This window comes from Euphorbia lathyris, chromosome 9 (genome assembly GCF_963576675.1).
Source record: "Euphorbia lathyris chromosome 9, ddEupLath1.1, whole genome shotgun sequence".
Taxonomy (NCBI): Eukaryota; Viridiplantae; Streptophyta; class Magnoliopsida; order Malpighiales; family Euphorbiaceae; genus Euphorbia; species Euphorbia lathyris.
Genome location: NC_088918.1, coordinates 54,486,624 through 54,504,863, shown reverse-complemented (window position 1 = coordinate 54,504,863; position 18,240 = coordinate 54,486,624). Strand labels below are relative to the sequence as shown.

At 35.2% G+C, this 18,240-nt stretch overlaps 1 protein-coding gene and 1 pseudogene across 1 annotated transcript; both read left to right on the top strand.

The window, feature by feature from the left end:
* The first annotated feature begins 264 nt into the window (after nucleotides 1-264).
* On the top strand, nucleotides 265-13,771 carry LOC136207375 (inositol transporter 4-like; annotated as a pseudogene).
* A 685-nt stretch (nucleotides 13,772-14,456) lies between these two features.
* On the top strand, nucleotides 14,457-16,603 carry LOC136206636 (inositol transporter 4-like). The gene is made up of 5 exons (XM_065997779.1): nucleotides 14,457-14,592; nucleotides 14,695-15,101; nucleotides 15,180-15,287; nucleotides 15,367-15,978; nucleotides 16,072-16,603. Exons 1-5 carry the CDS (start codon nucleotides 14,457-14,459, stop codon nucleotides 16,540-16,542), a joined length of 1,734 nt encoding a protein of 577 aa, XP_065853851.1. The 3' UTR covers nucleotides 16,543-16,603.
* Nucleotides 16,604-18,240: the final 1,637 nt, after the last annotated feature.

The following is an 18,240-nucleotide window of genomic DNA, read 5'->3' as shown; positions in this document are numbered from 1 at the left end:
CTGATTTACAATAACATTATTTCCAACTGGCAGGATAACTCCCACACCATATCCTAATGGTTCTACCTTCCCATTTATTTTCAATATAAACTCAGGTGTTATGTATGAATGAGTGGATCCAGGGTCAATCAAAACAAAAGCTAAGGTATCAAGGATAGAAATTGTACCGGATATAACCTCTGGTGCTGTTTGAGCTTCACCTCTCGTCATATTGAAGGCTCTATTTCGTGGTAAAGTTTGTGTCTGTCCGCCCATAGGAGCATCATGTCTACCCCATCTACCTCCTCCTCGACCTCTGCCTCTGCCTCTATCCACTCCAGCTGTACCACCTCCTATATTAGACTGAGGTTGAACTCTCTCTCCTCTATCAACTAGTAAGGGACAATCATTACGATAATGGCTTGTTTCTCCACACTCAAAACATGTACCCTTCTTAAATGAACCATAACACTCTCCTGTGTGAGATCGGCCACATCTACCACAAACCAGGGAAGGTCCCCAACACTCACCTCTGTGTACCCATCCACATGTCTGACAAGCTGGAAAAGATGTTGTTCTCGCTCCTCCTCTATACCCACTATTAAACCGACCACCTGAAAATCTGTTACTACCCACAGATGGAGCACTACTCAAAACATCTCCAAATCCGCCCCGTGATCTAGTCCCACCACGATGGATACTACTACTACCACCTCTAAATTGTTGAGAATAGCCTCTAGAAGAAACTGAGAATCCACCTCTCTTTGTTGGCCTGCTAGACTGGCCCTCTATATCAAATCTAGCCCTTTTGGTTACAAAAAGTTGTTCTCTATCTTTCACAATTTCCTCAGCTCTGAGTGCAGATTCTACTAACAATCTAAAGCTAGTTTCATGTGCATGAATCCCAATTCTAACATATGGGTGTAGACCATGTTCAAACCTACGACATTTTGCTTCTTCTGTAGCCACATTTGCAGGTGCATATTTGGCTAAGGGGTTAAACTTAAGCTCGTATTCAGCCACAGAGATATCCTCCTGCATAAGGGTCAAAAACTCTGTTTGTTTCCTATCTTTGTATATCATTGACATGTACTTATTAGTGAACAACTTCTTGAAAATATCCCATGTTATTTCAGTTCTAATTCTTGTCCTTTTTATAGATCTCCACCATTCTAAAGCTTCTCCAGTGAAAAGATTAGAAACATATTTGACCATTGAGTCTCGTCGACATTCTGTGTTCTCAAGTACATCTTCAATCTTGGCCCACCATTTATCAGCTATATCAGGATCTGTACTACCCTCAAACTCTGTTGCGCCCATCTTTTTAAGCCTTTCAAAATTTTTATCAAAGACTGGCGCATCTCGACGAGCTTGAACACGTGGCTGAGGCTGACCTTGAGCCAAATAGATTCCCATCATTTCTTCAAACTGGTTGTAACCCTGTGGATAACCTGCATGTCCTGAAGCTCCTATATGTTCTGAGCCCCCAGACTCATGAACATGACCAACTGAACCATGACTAGACACATTACCGGATTGTCCATTCTCACCATCAGACTCCATAACCCTACATGAAACATGACCATGTTAACATGCTTTAGAATAAGAAAACATGATTATGTGGTCTTAACCTAGGAATCCAAAACAAGTCATACACAACCTAATCACTAGGAAAGTAGACCCGCTCTGATACCACTAAATGTAACCCCCTCATTTGGATCACATGATATCTCACACAATATCAGTCATAGACATGTTTTCAATTCTCAATCATATAAACTTCAATCTCATATAAATTTTACATATTATACATAAGAGAAAGCATTTATAATTTACAATACACGTTTAAGTCATTATCCTACACAGAGGATTTACAAAACAAAAGTACATTCACAAGACTCCAAAATGCCTAGATGAGAATGGACTGACACTGCTGGTGCGACCTTAAGCAAGAAGAACTCCACCTAACCTGTAAAATCTGTTGGCAAGGGGTGAGCTGCCTACTCAATAAACATATTACGCATATATGTATATACAAAAGTAATGTAAAGAGCACAAATCAAAATATATCATCAATACCAAGTTAGACTTTATTCACCCGTTTCACTTATTATAGTAATACTTATTTTAGAAAGGCCTTGCTGTACTTAGACAATATATATAAAATGGTCCTTGGGCCCAATCTGTATTCCGGCTCACTAAATTCGGAATACAATCATCTGTGCTACGGAGGAGTTACACTCACTCACGTACTCATATATCTCAACACATGTCCTTCCGGCTCACAATATTCGGATAGCACTCTCAACTTGGACCATTTCACATATCCATCTAAGCAAGCTCATATTCATTTATAATCCAACCATTATTCAGTTCCAGTATGTGCACAAGGCTTAACATGCCGTATTTACGCATAACACTGCAACATACTCAATCATAACACTTTCTTATCAATCATGACGTATCATAAACACTCAAACATTATCCACATCATTCACATCAGATTCAACCACATCTCACACTCAACAAGTCACAAGGCACAATACATTCATACACATATATAAGCAATATGCTTACCGTCGCACTTGGTTCGATCTATTCAACACGATCGGGTGTGCGTTCAATTGCACCTTGCCCTCCTAATGTCACATAACATTGATACAATTAGCCTTAACATAAACTTAATGAAAATATAAACTAAGGAATGCTATATGATTTACAAGACACTAATGCCACAAAGTTCATGCAATCTAATCCTTTTGTCTTAGATCATCACATGACCTACTTGCACACATTCTGCCATAACTCTCTCTATATAAATCCAAATGCCCTGATTCTTGAACCTACTGAAACTAGACATATATGGGTATAACATATCCAAAATTCATTTTAATATCACTTCTACACAATATATGGCATACAAAATGATTCGGTCCTGTTTCCAGCCAAGAAACAGACTATTCAGATTTGCATCTACCATAATTCACTCCACCTAGCTAACAATAAACACAATGGATTGCCAAATCCTTTTACAGACATATACTTCAAGTAGTTAGGAACACTTTTGTATAAATAAACTTTCTCAAATTATGAATCTAAGGTCCTCAAAATGCTACATCAACATGGCTGCCTCACATGACATTCAATTTCGAGGCAGTCATGTTCCATCTAGGTTTTCTTCATCTATATATGGAATTAAAGTCCCATATTTTACAGAGGGTTTCATAACACATATAGGAACATATGTTATTCTTTATGTATCTTCAAATTCGAACAATATCAATATGAAAAACAGGCTCCAAAATGACTGAAAGCAGTACCCTAGATTTCTGTTTAGGGCACTTGATACATATCTTTCATTTGGACAGCCTAAAACCAATGAAAACAACACCAAAACTCAACAAGCTCAATCACAACTCATCCACAACAAATTCTATGATCATACCTAGGTTTTTTTTCAGAATCTCCAACTCATAGAAAACAAGCTAAAACAGCATACTAACCTTCAACTTGTGTCTATCACCTAGTATGCTTCCTAACTTGACTTGTTTGGCTTGAAAATGGAAGAAATTGGAAGAGTTTTGTTTGGAGGATGTTAGGGTATATCAAAGGAAGGTTTGCTGAAGTTTTGGTCGAAATTGTGAAATGAGGAGAAATGAGTTGTATCAATCATTGTTAAAACAAAGAGGCATACTTTGTCTTACTTGAGTGACACCTCGTGCTTGCTCACAAACCTCCAATCCAGCCCTCCACAAATGTAAGTTAATCAATTTAGGACATATGAATTCATTAATTCATTCATTTAAGTCCTAACTCAATTAACCAATCGTTAATGCATACAAAACTTCTACTGACAATGAGATGAATCTAAAATGTATGTATTCAATCATGAAAATATATATGAATGTGGGAAGACTCATATGTTAGGGTTTTGGGGATGTTACAAGGTCTTTGCGTTTTCAATCTTCCTTGCCACTTACTTTTTGGTCTGACTGTATTCTACATGCATCATTTCTTATTAATATATTTCCTACTCCTGTTTTGAGTAATAAAAGTCCTCATCAACTTTATTGCTAATTTGGAAGATATTCTCTAAGAGAGATTTGTGAGGCTTTAAGTAGATTGAGGTTAAGGGCTTTTTAGGGTTATTTTCTCCATTCGTTTTGTACCACTTACACTTCTTTGGTGAACTAATTTCCCGCCCGTGTAGACACACTGTCGTACCACCAAATCTCTGGCATGGCCGATCTTGAGATTCTGGAGGCTCATGGACGAAGTACCAAATGAGGGTCCTAATAAATAAGTATAAGTAAAGATAAAGTAAAAAAAAAACAATTATGTAAAAGAAAATTAGTTAAAAATGACACATTTTTTAATTACACTTAATAAGAAATCTAATAAAAATATCAAATTTCAAATAAAAAAAATATTTTTTTCGCATTAAATATCCAATTGCTCATACAAAACATTACTTACGAGTATTTCTAGATGTAAAATCACTAAAAATAGTCTCTATATCAATATTTTCTAATATATTTCTCTCAGTAGGTAAATTTGCTAAAGTATTTAATCTTTTTTGAGACGTTGATGATCTCAAATAGTTTTTCAATAATTTTAACTCTAAAAAAATTCTTTCAGTAGATACAATGGTCACTAGCATAGTTAAAAAGATTCAAAAAGCAATTGAAATATTTGGATAAGGATCCGCTGCTTTGACAAACTCAAGAATTTCAAATGTCGAAATCAACAATTTTAGCCAGAACATTTGCAACACTTTCATTTCTGAAAAAACATCTTCTTCATTAACATGCGAAAAATTATTATACCTCAGAGTAATTTTTTTGGTTGTGCAAACCAAAAAGAGTGATGACTTTGGGTTGTACCAAGTCTTAAACCAAGTCATAAATTTGTGTGTTGGGACTAGGGATGTAAACGTGGCGGGGCGGGGCGGGGCGGGGATTTGGTTTCCCATCCCCGTCCCCGCCTAAACGGGGATTCCCCGTCCCCGTCCCCGCCAACTAAATGGGGACAAAAACTGTCCCCGTCCCCGCCCCACGGGGATCCCCGCGGGTACGGGGAATCCCCGTTTACCCATTTACTATCAAATTATCAATTATAAATTTAAAATCACCTAAAAATTGAAACCAAATTCCTACATACTAGAAAATCATCTTCAAAGTAATGGAAATCATAAGAAATTTCACCAATCCACAGTTGCCACTCGACTCAATATTCTTTACATACTAATGCTAAGATAATTATGACTACTATTAAAAAAAATAACGTGATTATGGCAGCAATTTCAAATAAATTTCTTACTTGGAACGGTAATGTCGGGGTGGCGCCGCCGTGCGAGGTCGTCGGGGTGGCGCCGTCGTGCGGTGTGCGAGGTCGGGGTGGTGGTGTGAGGTCGTCGGGGTGCGGAGGTGGAGTGGAGGCTGGCGGCTGCGAGGTGGAGTGGAGTGGAGGTTGAAGAAGATAATAAACCCTAGGTTGGCGGCTGGAATGGAGAGAAAAAAAAGAAGACAGATAAAGAATCGTGTTGGTGTTTTTGTATTCTATTAGGTTATTAGGTCTACAAAATAAAATATTTGATTTTGAAAAATTATAATTTTTAATATGTTTTAATTAATTAGTGAATGATTGATAAGAAATAGCCTTGGTTCAAACGGTTAAGATGGTTGGACTTGTATCAACAGGTCAGAGGTTCGAACCCCCTCACAAGTATATATTTTTTAAAAATCATATCTAAACGGGGTTTAAACGGGGAATCCCCGTCGGGGTATTATTGGGGCGGGTACGGGGATCCCCGCGGGGCGGGGATACCATTTCCCGTCCCCGCCCCGACGGGTACGGGTATTCCCCGCCCCAGTTGCATCCCTAGTTGGGACTCTTTAAGCCTATGAATTATATTTATTGTCTTGAGATTTTAATTTCTGTATATTTTTATAAAAATTTATTTTTAGACCCCTTCCTCGTGCCTAGATGTGTGATGTGAATTATTTAGACCTAAAATTATTTCTGTAACTGTTGTAACTTTTAAGATTTAATTTCTATATTATTATTATTTTTGGAAAAAAACTATTATTTTGGGGCCCCTACATTTTTGGACCCTGGACAGACACCATTCTTGTTCATGCCTAGGAACGGTCCTGATCCTTGATCATTTATTTTATTGTTCTTTTTTATTTTTTTGTTATTTTATCAACTCAAATTAAATATTTATTCCCGATACAGGGTTTTACCTAACACCTTCATCCATTAGATCGTTCGTCTATACCAAAAAAAATTAAAATACAATCACTATTGTCGAAGGAGCAAAATTTTAGAATCGGCCAAACCTTTAATTGAGCTATAGAGACTAGGTCACAATAAGCATATATTAGGGTTTCTTCCAAAAATATATGTACAACATGGTTTTTTTATTAGTGATTTCAAATGTGTTTGAGAATCATCGAACTTTGTTTCAGCTTTTCAGAGTAACGTTAAACGTTTCACTCCAATCCGCAGGAAATATGGTGTTTGGTTAGGTTTACATAACCGTTGCTTTTAGCTTTTTTTTATATAGAAACATTAGCGTTTTTTAGCTTTTCATGAATAACTGCTTGTATTTATTTGATGTTGACAAAATTATCATTCTGATTTCCATAAACACATTTTTTAATTAACATTGTTCATATCTCTATAATATTATTGCGGAAAGAACAAGGTTAACTTAATTTCTTCAAAAGAAAATCTTTGTTCAATGAATTATTTTTTATTTTTATTTAGTTATTTAGATTTTTTATATTAATTTATTTATTAGAACTTTTATTCTCGTAATTTATTAAAAACATGTTAATATTAGGCATTTTACATACTATCAACAGTTAATCAAAATTTTACCAACTACTAATAATTAATCAGTTAACAATATAAAAATAAAAAACTAATAACAACCACAATATCTAGCTAACAGCCGAACCAAAACATGTGCTTGATAAGTCTAATAGATATAATTTTTAAAACTGGAGTCCTAAATTTTCAGTTTACATTAAGGTAATAAAGTACAATGATACATAGAAATTTTGCTTTCAAAAAAAATACATGATAATTTTAAAACTTAAAAGTGTGATATAAAAATTGAATCATATGAATATGTTTTTTTTTTTAAAAAAAAAATTTGCGCATAATGCGTTTACATTAAAGAAGAAAGAAAAATCCCCACTAGACCCGGATGTGATTCGAACCCATCCACAAGTTGCTGTGACACACTCATTAAATTCGGGACGCAACCCATAGACCATTTTCTTCTCATTCTCACTGCAGTAATTTTATTTTCAGGATCCAATTTGAAATTTCTTTACATAAAGTTTTAACTTAAGTAAAGTATTAACTCACCATCGTGTCATTTTGCGAGACCAACCCTAACTAGTTCTCAAATTGTTGAAGAATAACACCGTTCATTCTTGCAAATACTCTGACAAGAGCATCTCATACTTCTTTTGGGGTTTTGGTATCATTGATGCGTTTCAGCAAATCGTCCTTCACTGAAATTGATAAAGCATACATTGCTTAATACTACACTTGACCTTCCACTTTTTAAGGTCATTTTTGTCACGTCCGTGACTAAATTTCTATAATTTATATTTTGATATTAGTATATATGATAATTATTAGGTGTATGATTTTTATTTGGTGCTATGGAAAAATTTTGGAGTTAATTTGATGGTTTTATATGTAAATTAAAAGTTTAGAGTAATTTTTAAAAGATTATATAAAGATAGAGGATCAAACTGGATATTTGCCAGATTTGGAATATATAAATGCGAAGAGGTGAAGAGGTTGGAGATAATGGATTATGTTTTCTTTTTCTTTTTCTTTTCTGCTTTTCATCTGTTATTTTTATCAAATCGTTTTTCGACTGTTTCTCTACCGTTTCTTTGATTTATGGAGATTCGACCGTCCGAATCACTCGAAAGTGGAAACATAGCATTCTTATGTATAGATCTAAGTCCTAACCGAAAAGTTTTTGAGTTTTGGCAATGTTTGGAGGAAAACGTCTTAGGCAGGATTTAGAGGAGAATTGAACGGGTGTATTTTAGCCAAGGTAAGTAACTATCAACTATATTTTGAGTTTTATGCCTATAGATATATATATATAATCAAAGAATTTTCAGAAAGTGATATTTTAAGGTTATACAGGAATTTTGTAAAATTGGGGTTTTTCATGGTTTTGCTTTTTATTGTGAAATTACGGTTCAAATGAAGCTATTGATTATGCTTCTATGTGAATTTCTGATTTTACTTGATTTAAGGCTTGATTTAAGGCTTGATTTGGTTGATTTACATATATACATTTTTGGCTTCAATGTATATATATATTGAATAAAATGAATTTGATGATTTCTTACGAATTGTTTTTGGATTGAGAAATCTGCTGCGGTTATTGTTGTTATTATTTTGGATTGAAGTCCAAATATGATTTTTATGATACAAAAGGGCTAATTGAAGCCAAATGATTTATAATTATGAAATAGTTTGGAATTTGATTGTGAAAGGAAATTGAGCATGTTATGATTTTATGATTTTATATCCATCGAGAGTTATCCGGATTGGTGGTTTTATATTTGAAGACCATGTTCAGTGAGGGACATGGCCTGTGTACACAGTCTGAAGACCTATTGGGTATGGCAGCGAAGTGTTGGGTAAGACCATATGGGATAGGCAATGTTAAGAGACGTCTCGACTATATATGTGGTTATAGATTGATACTTAAGGGGAGAAACTCGAGGATGGATACAATGTTTTATTTGATTACAAGTTGGTTTGATAAAACATTTATTTGATTATGAATTGGTTTGATGAAAAGTTTATTTGTTTTGATTCGTTTTGATAAGATGCATTATATATAAAGTTATATGAACTTTATATTTTGAGTATATTTTATAAGGTTTTGATTAAATCCCTTTATAAATGTACATATGTATATAGTTTCTTACTGAGATTTTTGTCTCACGTTTTTAAATGTTTTAATGTTTTTAGATGAGAAAGTACAAGATATAGAGAAGGTTACCGATCAATTAGGCGGGATTTGGAAGTTGGCTGCTTATTATTAGAATTATGGTTAGAACTTTGGTATTTCAATTGTAATATAATATGATATTATGATATTGGGATATATTGTTGGGATATATTGGAGACTCATAAGTGTCGATTGTGATCTTTCTATTTCATGCCCGATGCCGATTGAGGTTGTCTAGGGTCGGGTGTGACAATTTTGTTCCGTCGGCAAGTGCTATAATTATTAATATTGAGTTTTTTCAGAGTGTTTACCAAGGTAGACACGGTCATGATGACTTGATTATCTCCTTTAATCAACCGAGTAAGGTTGGTCCGGGACTAATGATTCCAGTCTCGGACTATGCACTAGTAATAGCTCGTACCACCATGATCTCGTATCGCGAACTTCCGAAGGACTGACTCCCGCTCCCTGACTGCCTCCTTGCACTTGACCACGTACCGGTCCCTGACCGTCCGCTCTGCTACCACTTGTTGAATATGGAAGACTTAATTTAATAAAGAAAAAATTATTATCAATAACATATGACATATACACTCACCCTTTTAATTATTATACAATCCGACAACCTCAGTTTTAATTATTTTTCTTAGCCTGCTCTCTCTTCAATTTCTTTTTTCTATTTGCTACTCACTTGATGCACTTAATACATAATCCAAGCCTCTATTTATACTAGTTAGGAATCATTTTGGTTCACAAAATTATGTTGGTGACAACACTAAATGAAATCCACAACTTAATTTTTTTTTTATGACTAGTCGTAAATATTTCAAATAGATTAATTTAGAAATTTAAAAAATCCAACTTATTATGAAAAAATCCTTGCTGATATTTCAATATCTTCTAATTGGATTATAACAAGCCTAAAATGTGGACTATAACAAATCATTCAAGAAGCCTAGGAACAAGATCGAGATGCTTGGGCTGTTTTTTCCTACTATATTATTGAAACCAAAAACAAAAACAGAAACCAAAATATTGCAAGACCGATATTTAAAAGTTATCTAAATTTTATCCATTTAACAGCTTATGGTCACAACTGTTTTCCTGATATAGATTTTTGTGTACTGATCAAAATGGAGGTTTAAATAGTTATGAACCAGACTAAGTTTTATTACTTTTAGAGAATGTAAGCAACCATAAACAAAAGAAAAATGTCCTGTTTAAATTTAGCAATATTATAGTTGTAACATTTACCCAATTGGATCTATAAATTCATATGAACTGACTGTCATTTCAAATCAGCAAAGTTACAAATAATTGGGAGGATGCAATTCTTGCTACCAATAACCATTTCTCCAAAATAATCAATAGACTTTTCGTATCTTCAGTAATTATGTATGAATATTTTTCTTTTAAGTTTTATTTTTAAACTTTTCTAATATATAATTGGGGTATCCAGAAAATATTTCATGTCATGTTTACAATTTACTACATTTTGCAGAAGAAAGAGAGAAAAGGAAAAATGGTTGAGAAAGAACAACCTGATTTTTCGGAATGCTTGAGGGTAACATGGGAAACTCCATATATTATGAGGCTTGCACTCTCCGCTGGAATTGGAGGTCTACTCTTTGGTTACGACACTGGTAATTTTATGTTCTCTTAATTAACTGATCAGAATATTTCATTCTATTACTTATATGCTTATTAAGTTGATAAAAGCATAACTTTCTGTGGGGTGCAGGCAATATTTCTGGTGCGCTGCTTTACATTAGGGATGATTTTGAGCCGGTAGATAAGAGTACAATTCTACAGGTGAAAAGAAATAATAATTAAATTTTGAAAAATACCCTGTGAAGGATCTGTTTTCGTGATAAAATGATTCATATGGTTTTTCGTTGTTATCCAAAAAAAGAAGATATTTTTTAATCTAATCATATATCTTATATTAATCTCTGACATATTAAACAGTCTTTGATGGTGAGCATGACGGTGGGAGGAGCAATTGTTGGAGCAGGATTTGGAGGATATGCAAATGACAAATTTGGGAGGAAAAAAACCATTTTAGCAACTGATTTAGTCTTCTTTGTTGGTGCTATTGTAATGGCTCTTGCTCCTATTTACCAAGTCATTATTCTTGGTAGGTTTCTTGTTGGTTTAGGAGTTGGAATGACTTCTGTGACTGCTCCTCTTTATATATCTGAAGTTTCTCCTGCCAGAATTAGAGGTGCTCTTGTTAGCACTAATGGTTTGTTAATCACTGGTGGTCAATTCTTGTCTTATCTCATCAATCTCGGCTTTGCCAAAGTAAGCCTTTAATTATTACATCTTTTATATCATATCAAGGCTTGATTTAATCCTTGTTGAAGTAATTATGCATGTACAATTGTTCAGACACCCGGCACTTGGCGATGGATGCTTGGCGTAGCTGCTATTCCACCTGTCATTCAGTTTTTCTTAATGATTTCGCTCCCCGAGTCGCCCAGATGGCTCTACAGAGAGGTTCATTAATTATACTTCATTTAACATAACTACGTCTGGGAAAATTTTAGAGGACTCCCGAGTTATACTCCATACCAATCAATTCATACCATATATATATATTTTTTCCATTGCACCAATCATCTTCACGTAGTGATAGGCAAAATAATTTTCATTGCTCGTATGTATTACTTCCGGAGTACTGTAAAATTTCTCCTATATCCATCTAGTTGAAAATAATTTAATTAAATTTAGTATGTAATTTAAGAACAAGGTAGAAGAAGCACAAGAAATTCTATCAAGAATATATCCAGCAGAAGAAGTTGTACAAGAGATAAGAGCATTATATGAATCAGTTGAAGCTGAAAAGGAATTAGAACAAGATGCTGGAAAAGACTTGATTACAAAACTCAAAGGAGCTTTCAGCGACCTACCAACTAGGCGGGCACTTTACGCCGGAGTTACAGTACAAGTTGCTCAACAGTTTGTCGGAATTAATACAGTGATGTACTACTCTCCGACAATAGTTCAATTCGCGGGATATGCTTCAAACTCTATAGCATTAGCTCTTTCTGTAGTTACTTCAGGATTGAACCTAATGGGAACAGTTATTAGCATGCTATTTGTGGATAGATATGGAAGAAGAAGATTGATGATTATATCAATGTTTGGAACCATATTCTTCCTCCTTGCTTTAGCAATTGTGTTTCAACATTCTTCAATGCATGCTCCGGATGTTGATGTAGTTCAATCCAGAAAATTTCATGGCGGAAACCATACTTGTTCCAAATTTTTATCAGCTACTGATCAACTCAAATCTTCTAAATCTGGTTGCCTCAACTGCTTGAAACACGACTGTGGCTTTTGTGCTGACCAAATAAATCCAGTTAAGCTTCTTTTTTATTCTGTTTTAAATCCTATTTAGTGTTATCTAGGTCAAAACATATTCCAATTTTGAAACGTTAAACAACAAAATTTATCATTTTTTCAGGCCTAATACATCACCAGCTCCCTTACATTGTCCATACTAATAGATTGGCTTTCTGAATTTTGCAAGTGTCTCACAAGCTCCTTAAACTTGATTATTCTGTATCACCAACTCTCTGAACTTGTCCATAAAATTAGATTAGCAACCTAAACTTTATAAGTGTCACACCAACTCCCTAAACTTGCTTATTCAATAACAATTAAATACAAAAACTATAATACTAACTTTCAGTTCTCATCCATTCGATATCTCAAATTTGCAACATTAACTCGTATGATAGGTTGAAAAGTATGAGAAGAGAAAAAATTGACTCTCGAATACATGAATACGTACTTTTAGAATTTAGATTTGATAGATTGTTGTATTTAGTTGTTACGGAATAAGCAAGTTTAGAGAGTTGGCGAGACAACTGTAAAGTTCAAGGAGCTAATATACTTTTATAGACAAGTTTCGAGAGTTAGTGATACGAAAAGTTTAAAGGAGTTGGTGAGACACTTATAAATTTAAGGAAATCAATCTACTATTATGACAAGTCCAGGGAGATGGTGATGTGTTAGACCTTTTTTTACGAGGCTAAAACTGCACTAACATAAGAACACAATTTGGAACTTATCCCAAAAATCTATCTATAATTGCCCACAGTTTTTAATTCCTTGCTACTTTTCATTAGTAATTAGCTGAAAATTTATAAAAGTAATCAAGAAAGATTTGATTAGTTTGAATAATATGAATCGTTAAATATATTTATATATCTACTTTCTGACATTTTTTTTAATTTTTGAATAATTAGTATCATCCGGGAGCTTGCTTAGTAGATGTTAGAGATGTAAGATATTTCTGCGCAGCAGCACATAGGACATGGTTTTCAGAGGGATGTCCGAACCAATATGGATTTTTAGCAGTTGTTTTTCTTGGTTTATACATCATATTCTACGGCACCCGGAATGGGAACCGCGCCATGGATTGTTAACTCGGAGATATATCCGTTAAGATACAGAGGAATCGGCGGAGGTATAGCAGCTGTTGCAAATTGGACATCCAATCTTATTGTCAGTTTAACATTTCTATCATTGGTTGAAGCTTTCACTGTTGCGGGTGCTTTCATATTCTTCGCTGTTATCTCTTGTGTTTCGCTTTGTTTTATTTATTGGTTGGTTCCTGAAACTAAAGGACTCCATATGGAACAAGTTGAGAAGATGCTCACAATTGGGTTTACTCCAACCTTATTCAAGGAAGCTCAACACTGTAACCATAAAAGGAAATCTCAACACTCTGCTTCTACTCAATCAATATTTACTCTTTACTCTTTACCCTATTTTTAATCAAAAAATATTTTGTTTCCTTATTTTTAGTTCTTTTTCTCGCATATATATTTTTGTGCTTACGTAATCCTAATCGCTCCGATATTAAAGAATTAGTTTATTAATTTTATATAATGAGAGAACTTTTAGTTGCAAATTTTAGTTGCCAAGTTAGAGACCGCATATTGCAACCGATAACTGGTCTCAAAACCCAACAACCAAATTCTTTATCTGCACATAGTTAGGGACATATTATGGGATATCTTTACTTTGTTTGACAATTTTTTATAACTTATACTTCCAAGCGTGAACCATGTGGATTAAATTGACAGAAATTACTATATACCTTTGCACGAATGTTTTTTAACAGAAAAATGAAAAAGAAATTAATGAGAACCAAGAGAATTGAGATCTTACTATATAATTTGATAAAAGTAAAGACAAGTTTTGTGGATCTTTGAAACAGTCAAGTACTTGTTCTTTTCTGTTTTTTCGAAAATAATGCACAATTGTACACACACAAAGTTCTTTCACAATGTGACAAGTGGTAGACTTTTCTATGTCTATATAATGCACCCATTACGGACAATAGCATTACGTTCATCAAGGTAATTCATTAAGACAAAGCTTCACTTTAAAAAATAAAAAATAAAAAAAAAAAGTAGAAAAAAGTTAAAAAAAAAATAGAAAATAGAAAAAAGGAAAAATGGTAGAAGGAGGTGTTGTTGGAACAGAAGATGCAGACTTCTCAGAATGCTGGAGAGTATCATGGAAAACTCCTTACATTATGAGACTTGCGTTCTCGGCTGGGATTGGAGGTCTCCTTTTTGGTTATGACACTGGTAATTTAACTTTTCTATTTTTTTTTCATTTCTTTTCAAAGAATTTGCAAGATTTTATTAAATAATATATGATAATTGTCATTTTTTTTAAATAAAATGTAGGTAATATTTCGGGTGCCTTACTTTACATCAGAGATGATATCGAAAAAGTGGACAAGAGCACATTTCTACAGGAACTGATAGTGAGTATGACAGTTGGAGGAGCAATAATTGGTGCAGCATTTGGAGGAGTTGGAAATGACAAATTTGGAAGGAAAAAAACCATATTAGCAGCTGATGTAGTGTTCTTCGTAGGTGCAATAGTAATGGCTCTTGCACCTACTTATAGCGTCATTATTCTTGGTAGATTTCTTGTTGGTTTGGGAGTTGGAATGGCTTCCATGACTGCTCCTCTTTATATATCCGAAGTTTCACCCGCCAGAATAAGAGGTGCTCTTGTTAGCACTAATGGTTTATTAATCACTGGAGGTCAATTCTTGGCTTATCTCATCAATCTTGCCTTCGTCAAGGTATACTTTTTCAAAATTTGATGGATCTTATCTTTTACAAGTTACATATATTGAGAGTCATATTTATAATTGTTTCAGACACCAGGAACATGGCGATGGATGCTCGGTGTAGCTGCTATTCCACCTTTGATTCAGTTTTTGTTGATGCTTTCGCTCCCCGAGTCACCTAGATGGCTCTACAAAGAGGTTCTAATTGATTCCACTTTATTTACATATCCTTCAAAATGAATGTTGAAGTTTAATTTAATTGTAATCCTTTTATCAGGACAAGGTGGAAGAGGCAAAGGCCATTCTAGCAAAGATATATCCAGAAGAAGAAGTAGAAGAAGAAATAAGAGCATTAAGAGACTCTGTTGAAGCTGATCATAAAATGGACGAACATACAGGGAAAGGCATGATGACAAAACTCAAAGGTGCTTTCACGGATGTCGCTATTCGTAGGGCACTCTACGCTGGAATTACAGTTCAAGTTGCTCAACAGTTTGTCGGAATTAATACTGTGTTATATTATTCTCCAACTATTGTTCAATTCGCCGGATATGCTTCAAACTCTGTTGCATTAGCTCTTTCTCTAGTTACTTCAGGATTGAACCTAGTAGGCACATTCATTAGTATGCTATTTGTAGATAGATATGGAAGAAGAAGATTGATGATTATATCTATGTTTGGAATCATCTTCTTCCTCCTTGCTTTAGCAGTTGTATTCCATGAAGCTTCGTTGCAGTCCCCGAATGTTGATCTTGTTGAGTCCAGAAAGTTTCATGGTGGAAACAATACCTGTGCTGATCTAGAATCTACTGCACTCCAATCTTCTAGATTTAGTTGCGTCAAATGCTTGCAACACAGCTGTGGCTTTTGTGCTAATAAACAAAACACAGTAAGATATTTCTTTTATATCTATTTTCTGCCAACTATATGTTCTTTTGTCAATAACTAATTTTGGTTCAAAATGGTGCAATAATTATATTAGTATCAACCGGGAGCATGCTTAGCAGATGATAAACAAGTAGAAGGATTTTGCAAGGCGGATCAAAGGACGTGGTTTACTGAGGGATGTCCGAGCAAAATTGGTTTTCTAGCAGTTGTGTGTCTTGGTTTATACATCATATTCTATGCACCAGGGATGGGAACTGCCCCGTGGATCGTGAACTCGGAGATATATCCGTTGAGATACAGAGGTATCGGAGGAGGAATAGCAGCTGTCGCAAATTGGACATCGAATCTTATAGTCAGTTTAACATTTCTATCAATGGTTGAAGCATTCACAATTGCTGGTGCTTTCATCTTCTTTGCAATGGTTTCTTTTGTTGCACTAATTTTCATTTACTTTTTGGTTCCTGAAACGAAAGGACTTCAAATGGAAGATATTGAAAAGATGCTTAGAGTTGGGTTTACTCCATCACTGTTCAGGAAAAAGAAAACTGCTTCTAGTCCTGCATAATCACCACTTATTTGTCAATTCAATTTTATACAACATCAACATTTGTTCTTTATTCTTGTAATAAAAGACCCATCTTCAATCTATTTATGTATAGTGTGTTAAGCTATCACATTTGTTGTTATTTTATAAGATTGATGATCAATGTATATGTTACTTTGCTTAGCTTAGCTTTAATTTCCTTTTCTTTTCCTTTAGATTATTAATTGCATTGCATTGCTTAGCAAAATTGGTTTTCTAGTCGTTGTATCACTAGTATAGAAATGGCTTGTATTAGCTATGGTTGTAACTGATAACCATAGCTAAAGGTCAGTGGAGTCAGTTGTTTGAATCAACTGACTCCAATAATGCCTTATTAGCGTCAGTTATTGAAAATAATAGTCTCTAAATGTCCTGATTTTAGAATGCACGATTGTTTTTAGGGTCATTAAACCCCAATGACCCCCAAATAGCTGTTCTACAATTTGAATGTGCCTGCTTCCCATGTCTGAGCAGGACCCTTCACTTAGGTTGCTATTTATTGTCATTATGATAAGAAATTTTAGGACTGCAAACCATTAGCCCAATTGTGTAACAACTTGGATTCTTCTGTAATTGTTATTGATAACAAAGTGTCTATTTATACATGAATACAGTTTGAGTTGTGTTTAATGACTAGTCTAAGATACAGGCCTAGATATGAGGAACTAACTATAAGATGCAAGGTTATCTGTTTAATATATTCTCTAATACACCCCCTTAGTCGAGGGGTTCGGAGGCCGAACATTGAGACTAGTCCTGAAGTCTTCAAACAAACGGTGACGGCAGACCTTTGGTGAAGATGTCAGCAATTTGATATCGAGATGGGACGTGTAGAACCCGGACTTCACCTTTTGCCACTTTTTCCCTAACAAAGTGAATGTCCATCTCGACATGTTTGGTGCGATGGTGCTGAACAGGATTGCCACTGAGGTATACTGCGCTGACGTTGTCACAGTAAACTAAGGTGGATTTTGCAATTGGACAGCCAAGTTCTAGAAGGAGGTTACGGATCCAGCATGTTTCAGAAACTACATTTGCAACACCACGATATTCAGCTTCAGCACTTGATCTCGACAGTGTAGGCTACCGTTTGGCGGACCAGGAAATGAGACTGTCGCCGAGGAAGACACAGTAGCCGGAGGTGGAGCGACGAGTGTCGGGACAGCCAGCCCAATCAGCATCTGTGTATGACGTCAATTGAGTGGGTGAGGAGGCTAACAGACTGAGACCAAGATCCAGAGTACCATGCACATACCGTAGAATACGCTTAAGGGCAGCCATGTGTGAAGTTTTTGGATCGTGCATAAATAAGCAAATCTGTTGTACTGCATAGGATATATCTGGTCTTGTAAGAGTAAGGTACTGAAGGGCCCCGGCAAGTCTCCTGTATTCCGTGGGGTCGTGGTAAGTGGAGCCGGAGGAAGCGCTAAGCTTCTGTATGGTGTCGATAGGAGTATTAGCTGCGTTACAGGAGCCAAGGCCAACCTTCTCAATGATTTCTGATGCATATTTCTTTTGGGATAGAAAAATTGAGCCGGGGGAGCGAGTCACTGAAATTCCCAAGAAATAATGCAATGGACCCAAGTCCTTCATTGCAAATTCAGAGTTCAATTGAGATAAAATAGATGCATGTAGCCTGTCGGATGAGGTGACGAGAACTATGTCATCGACGTACAGGAG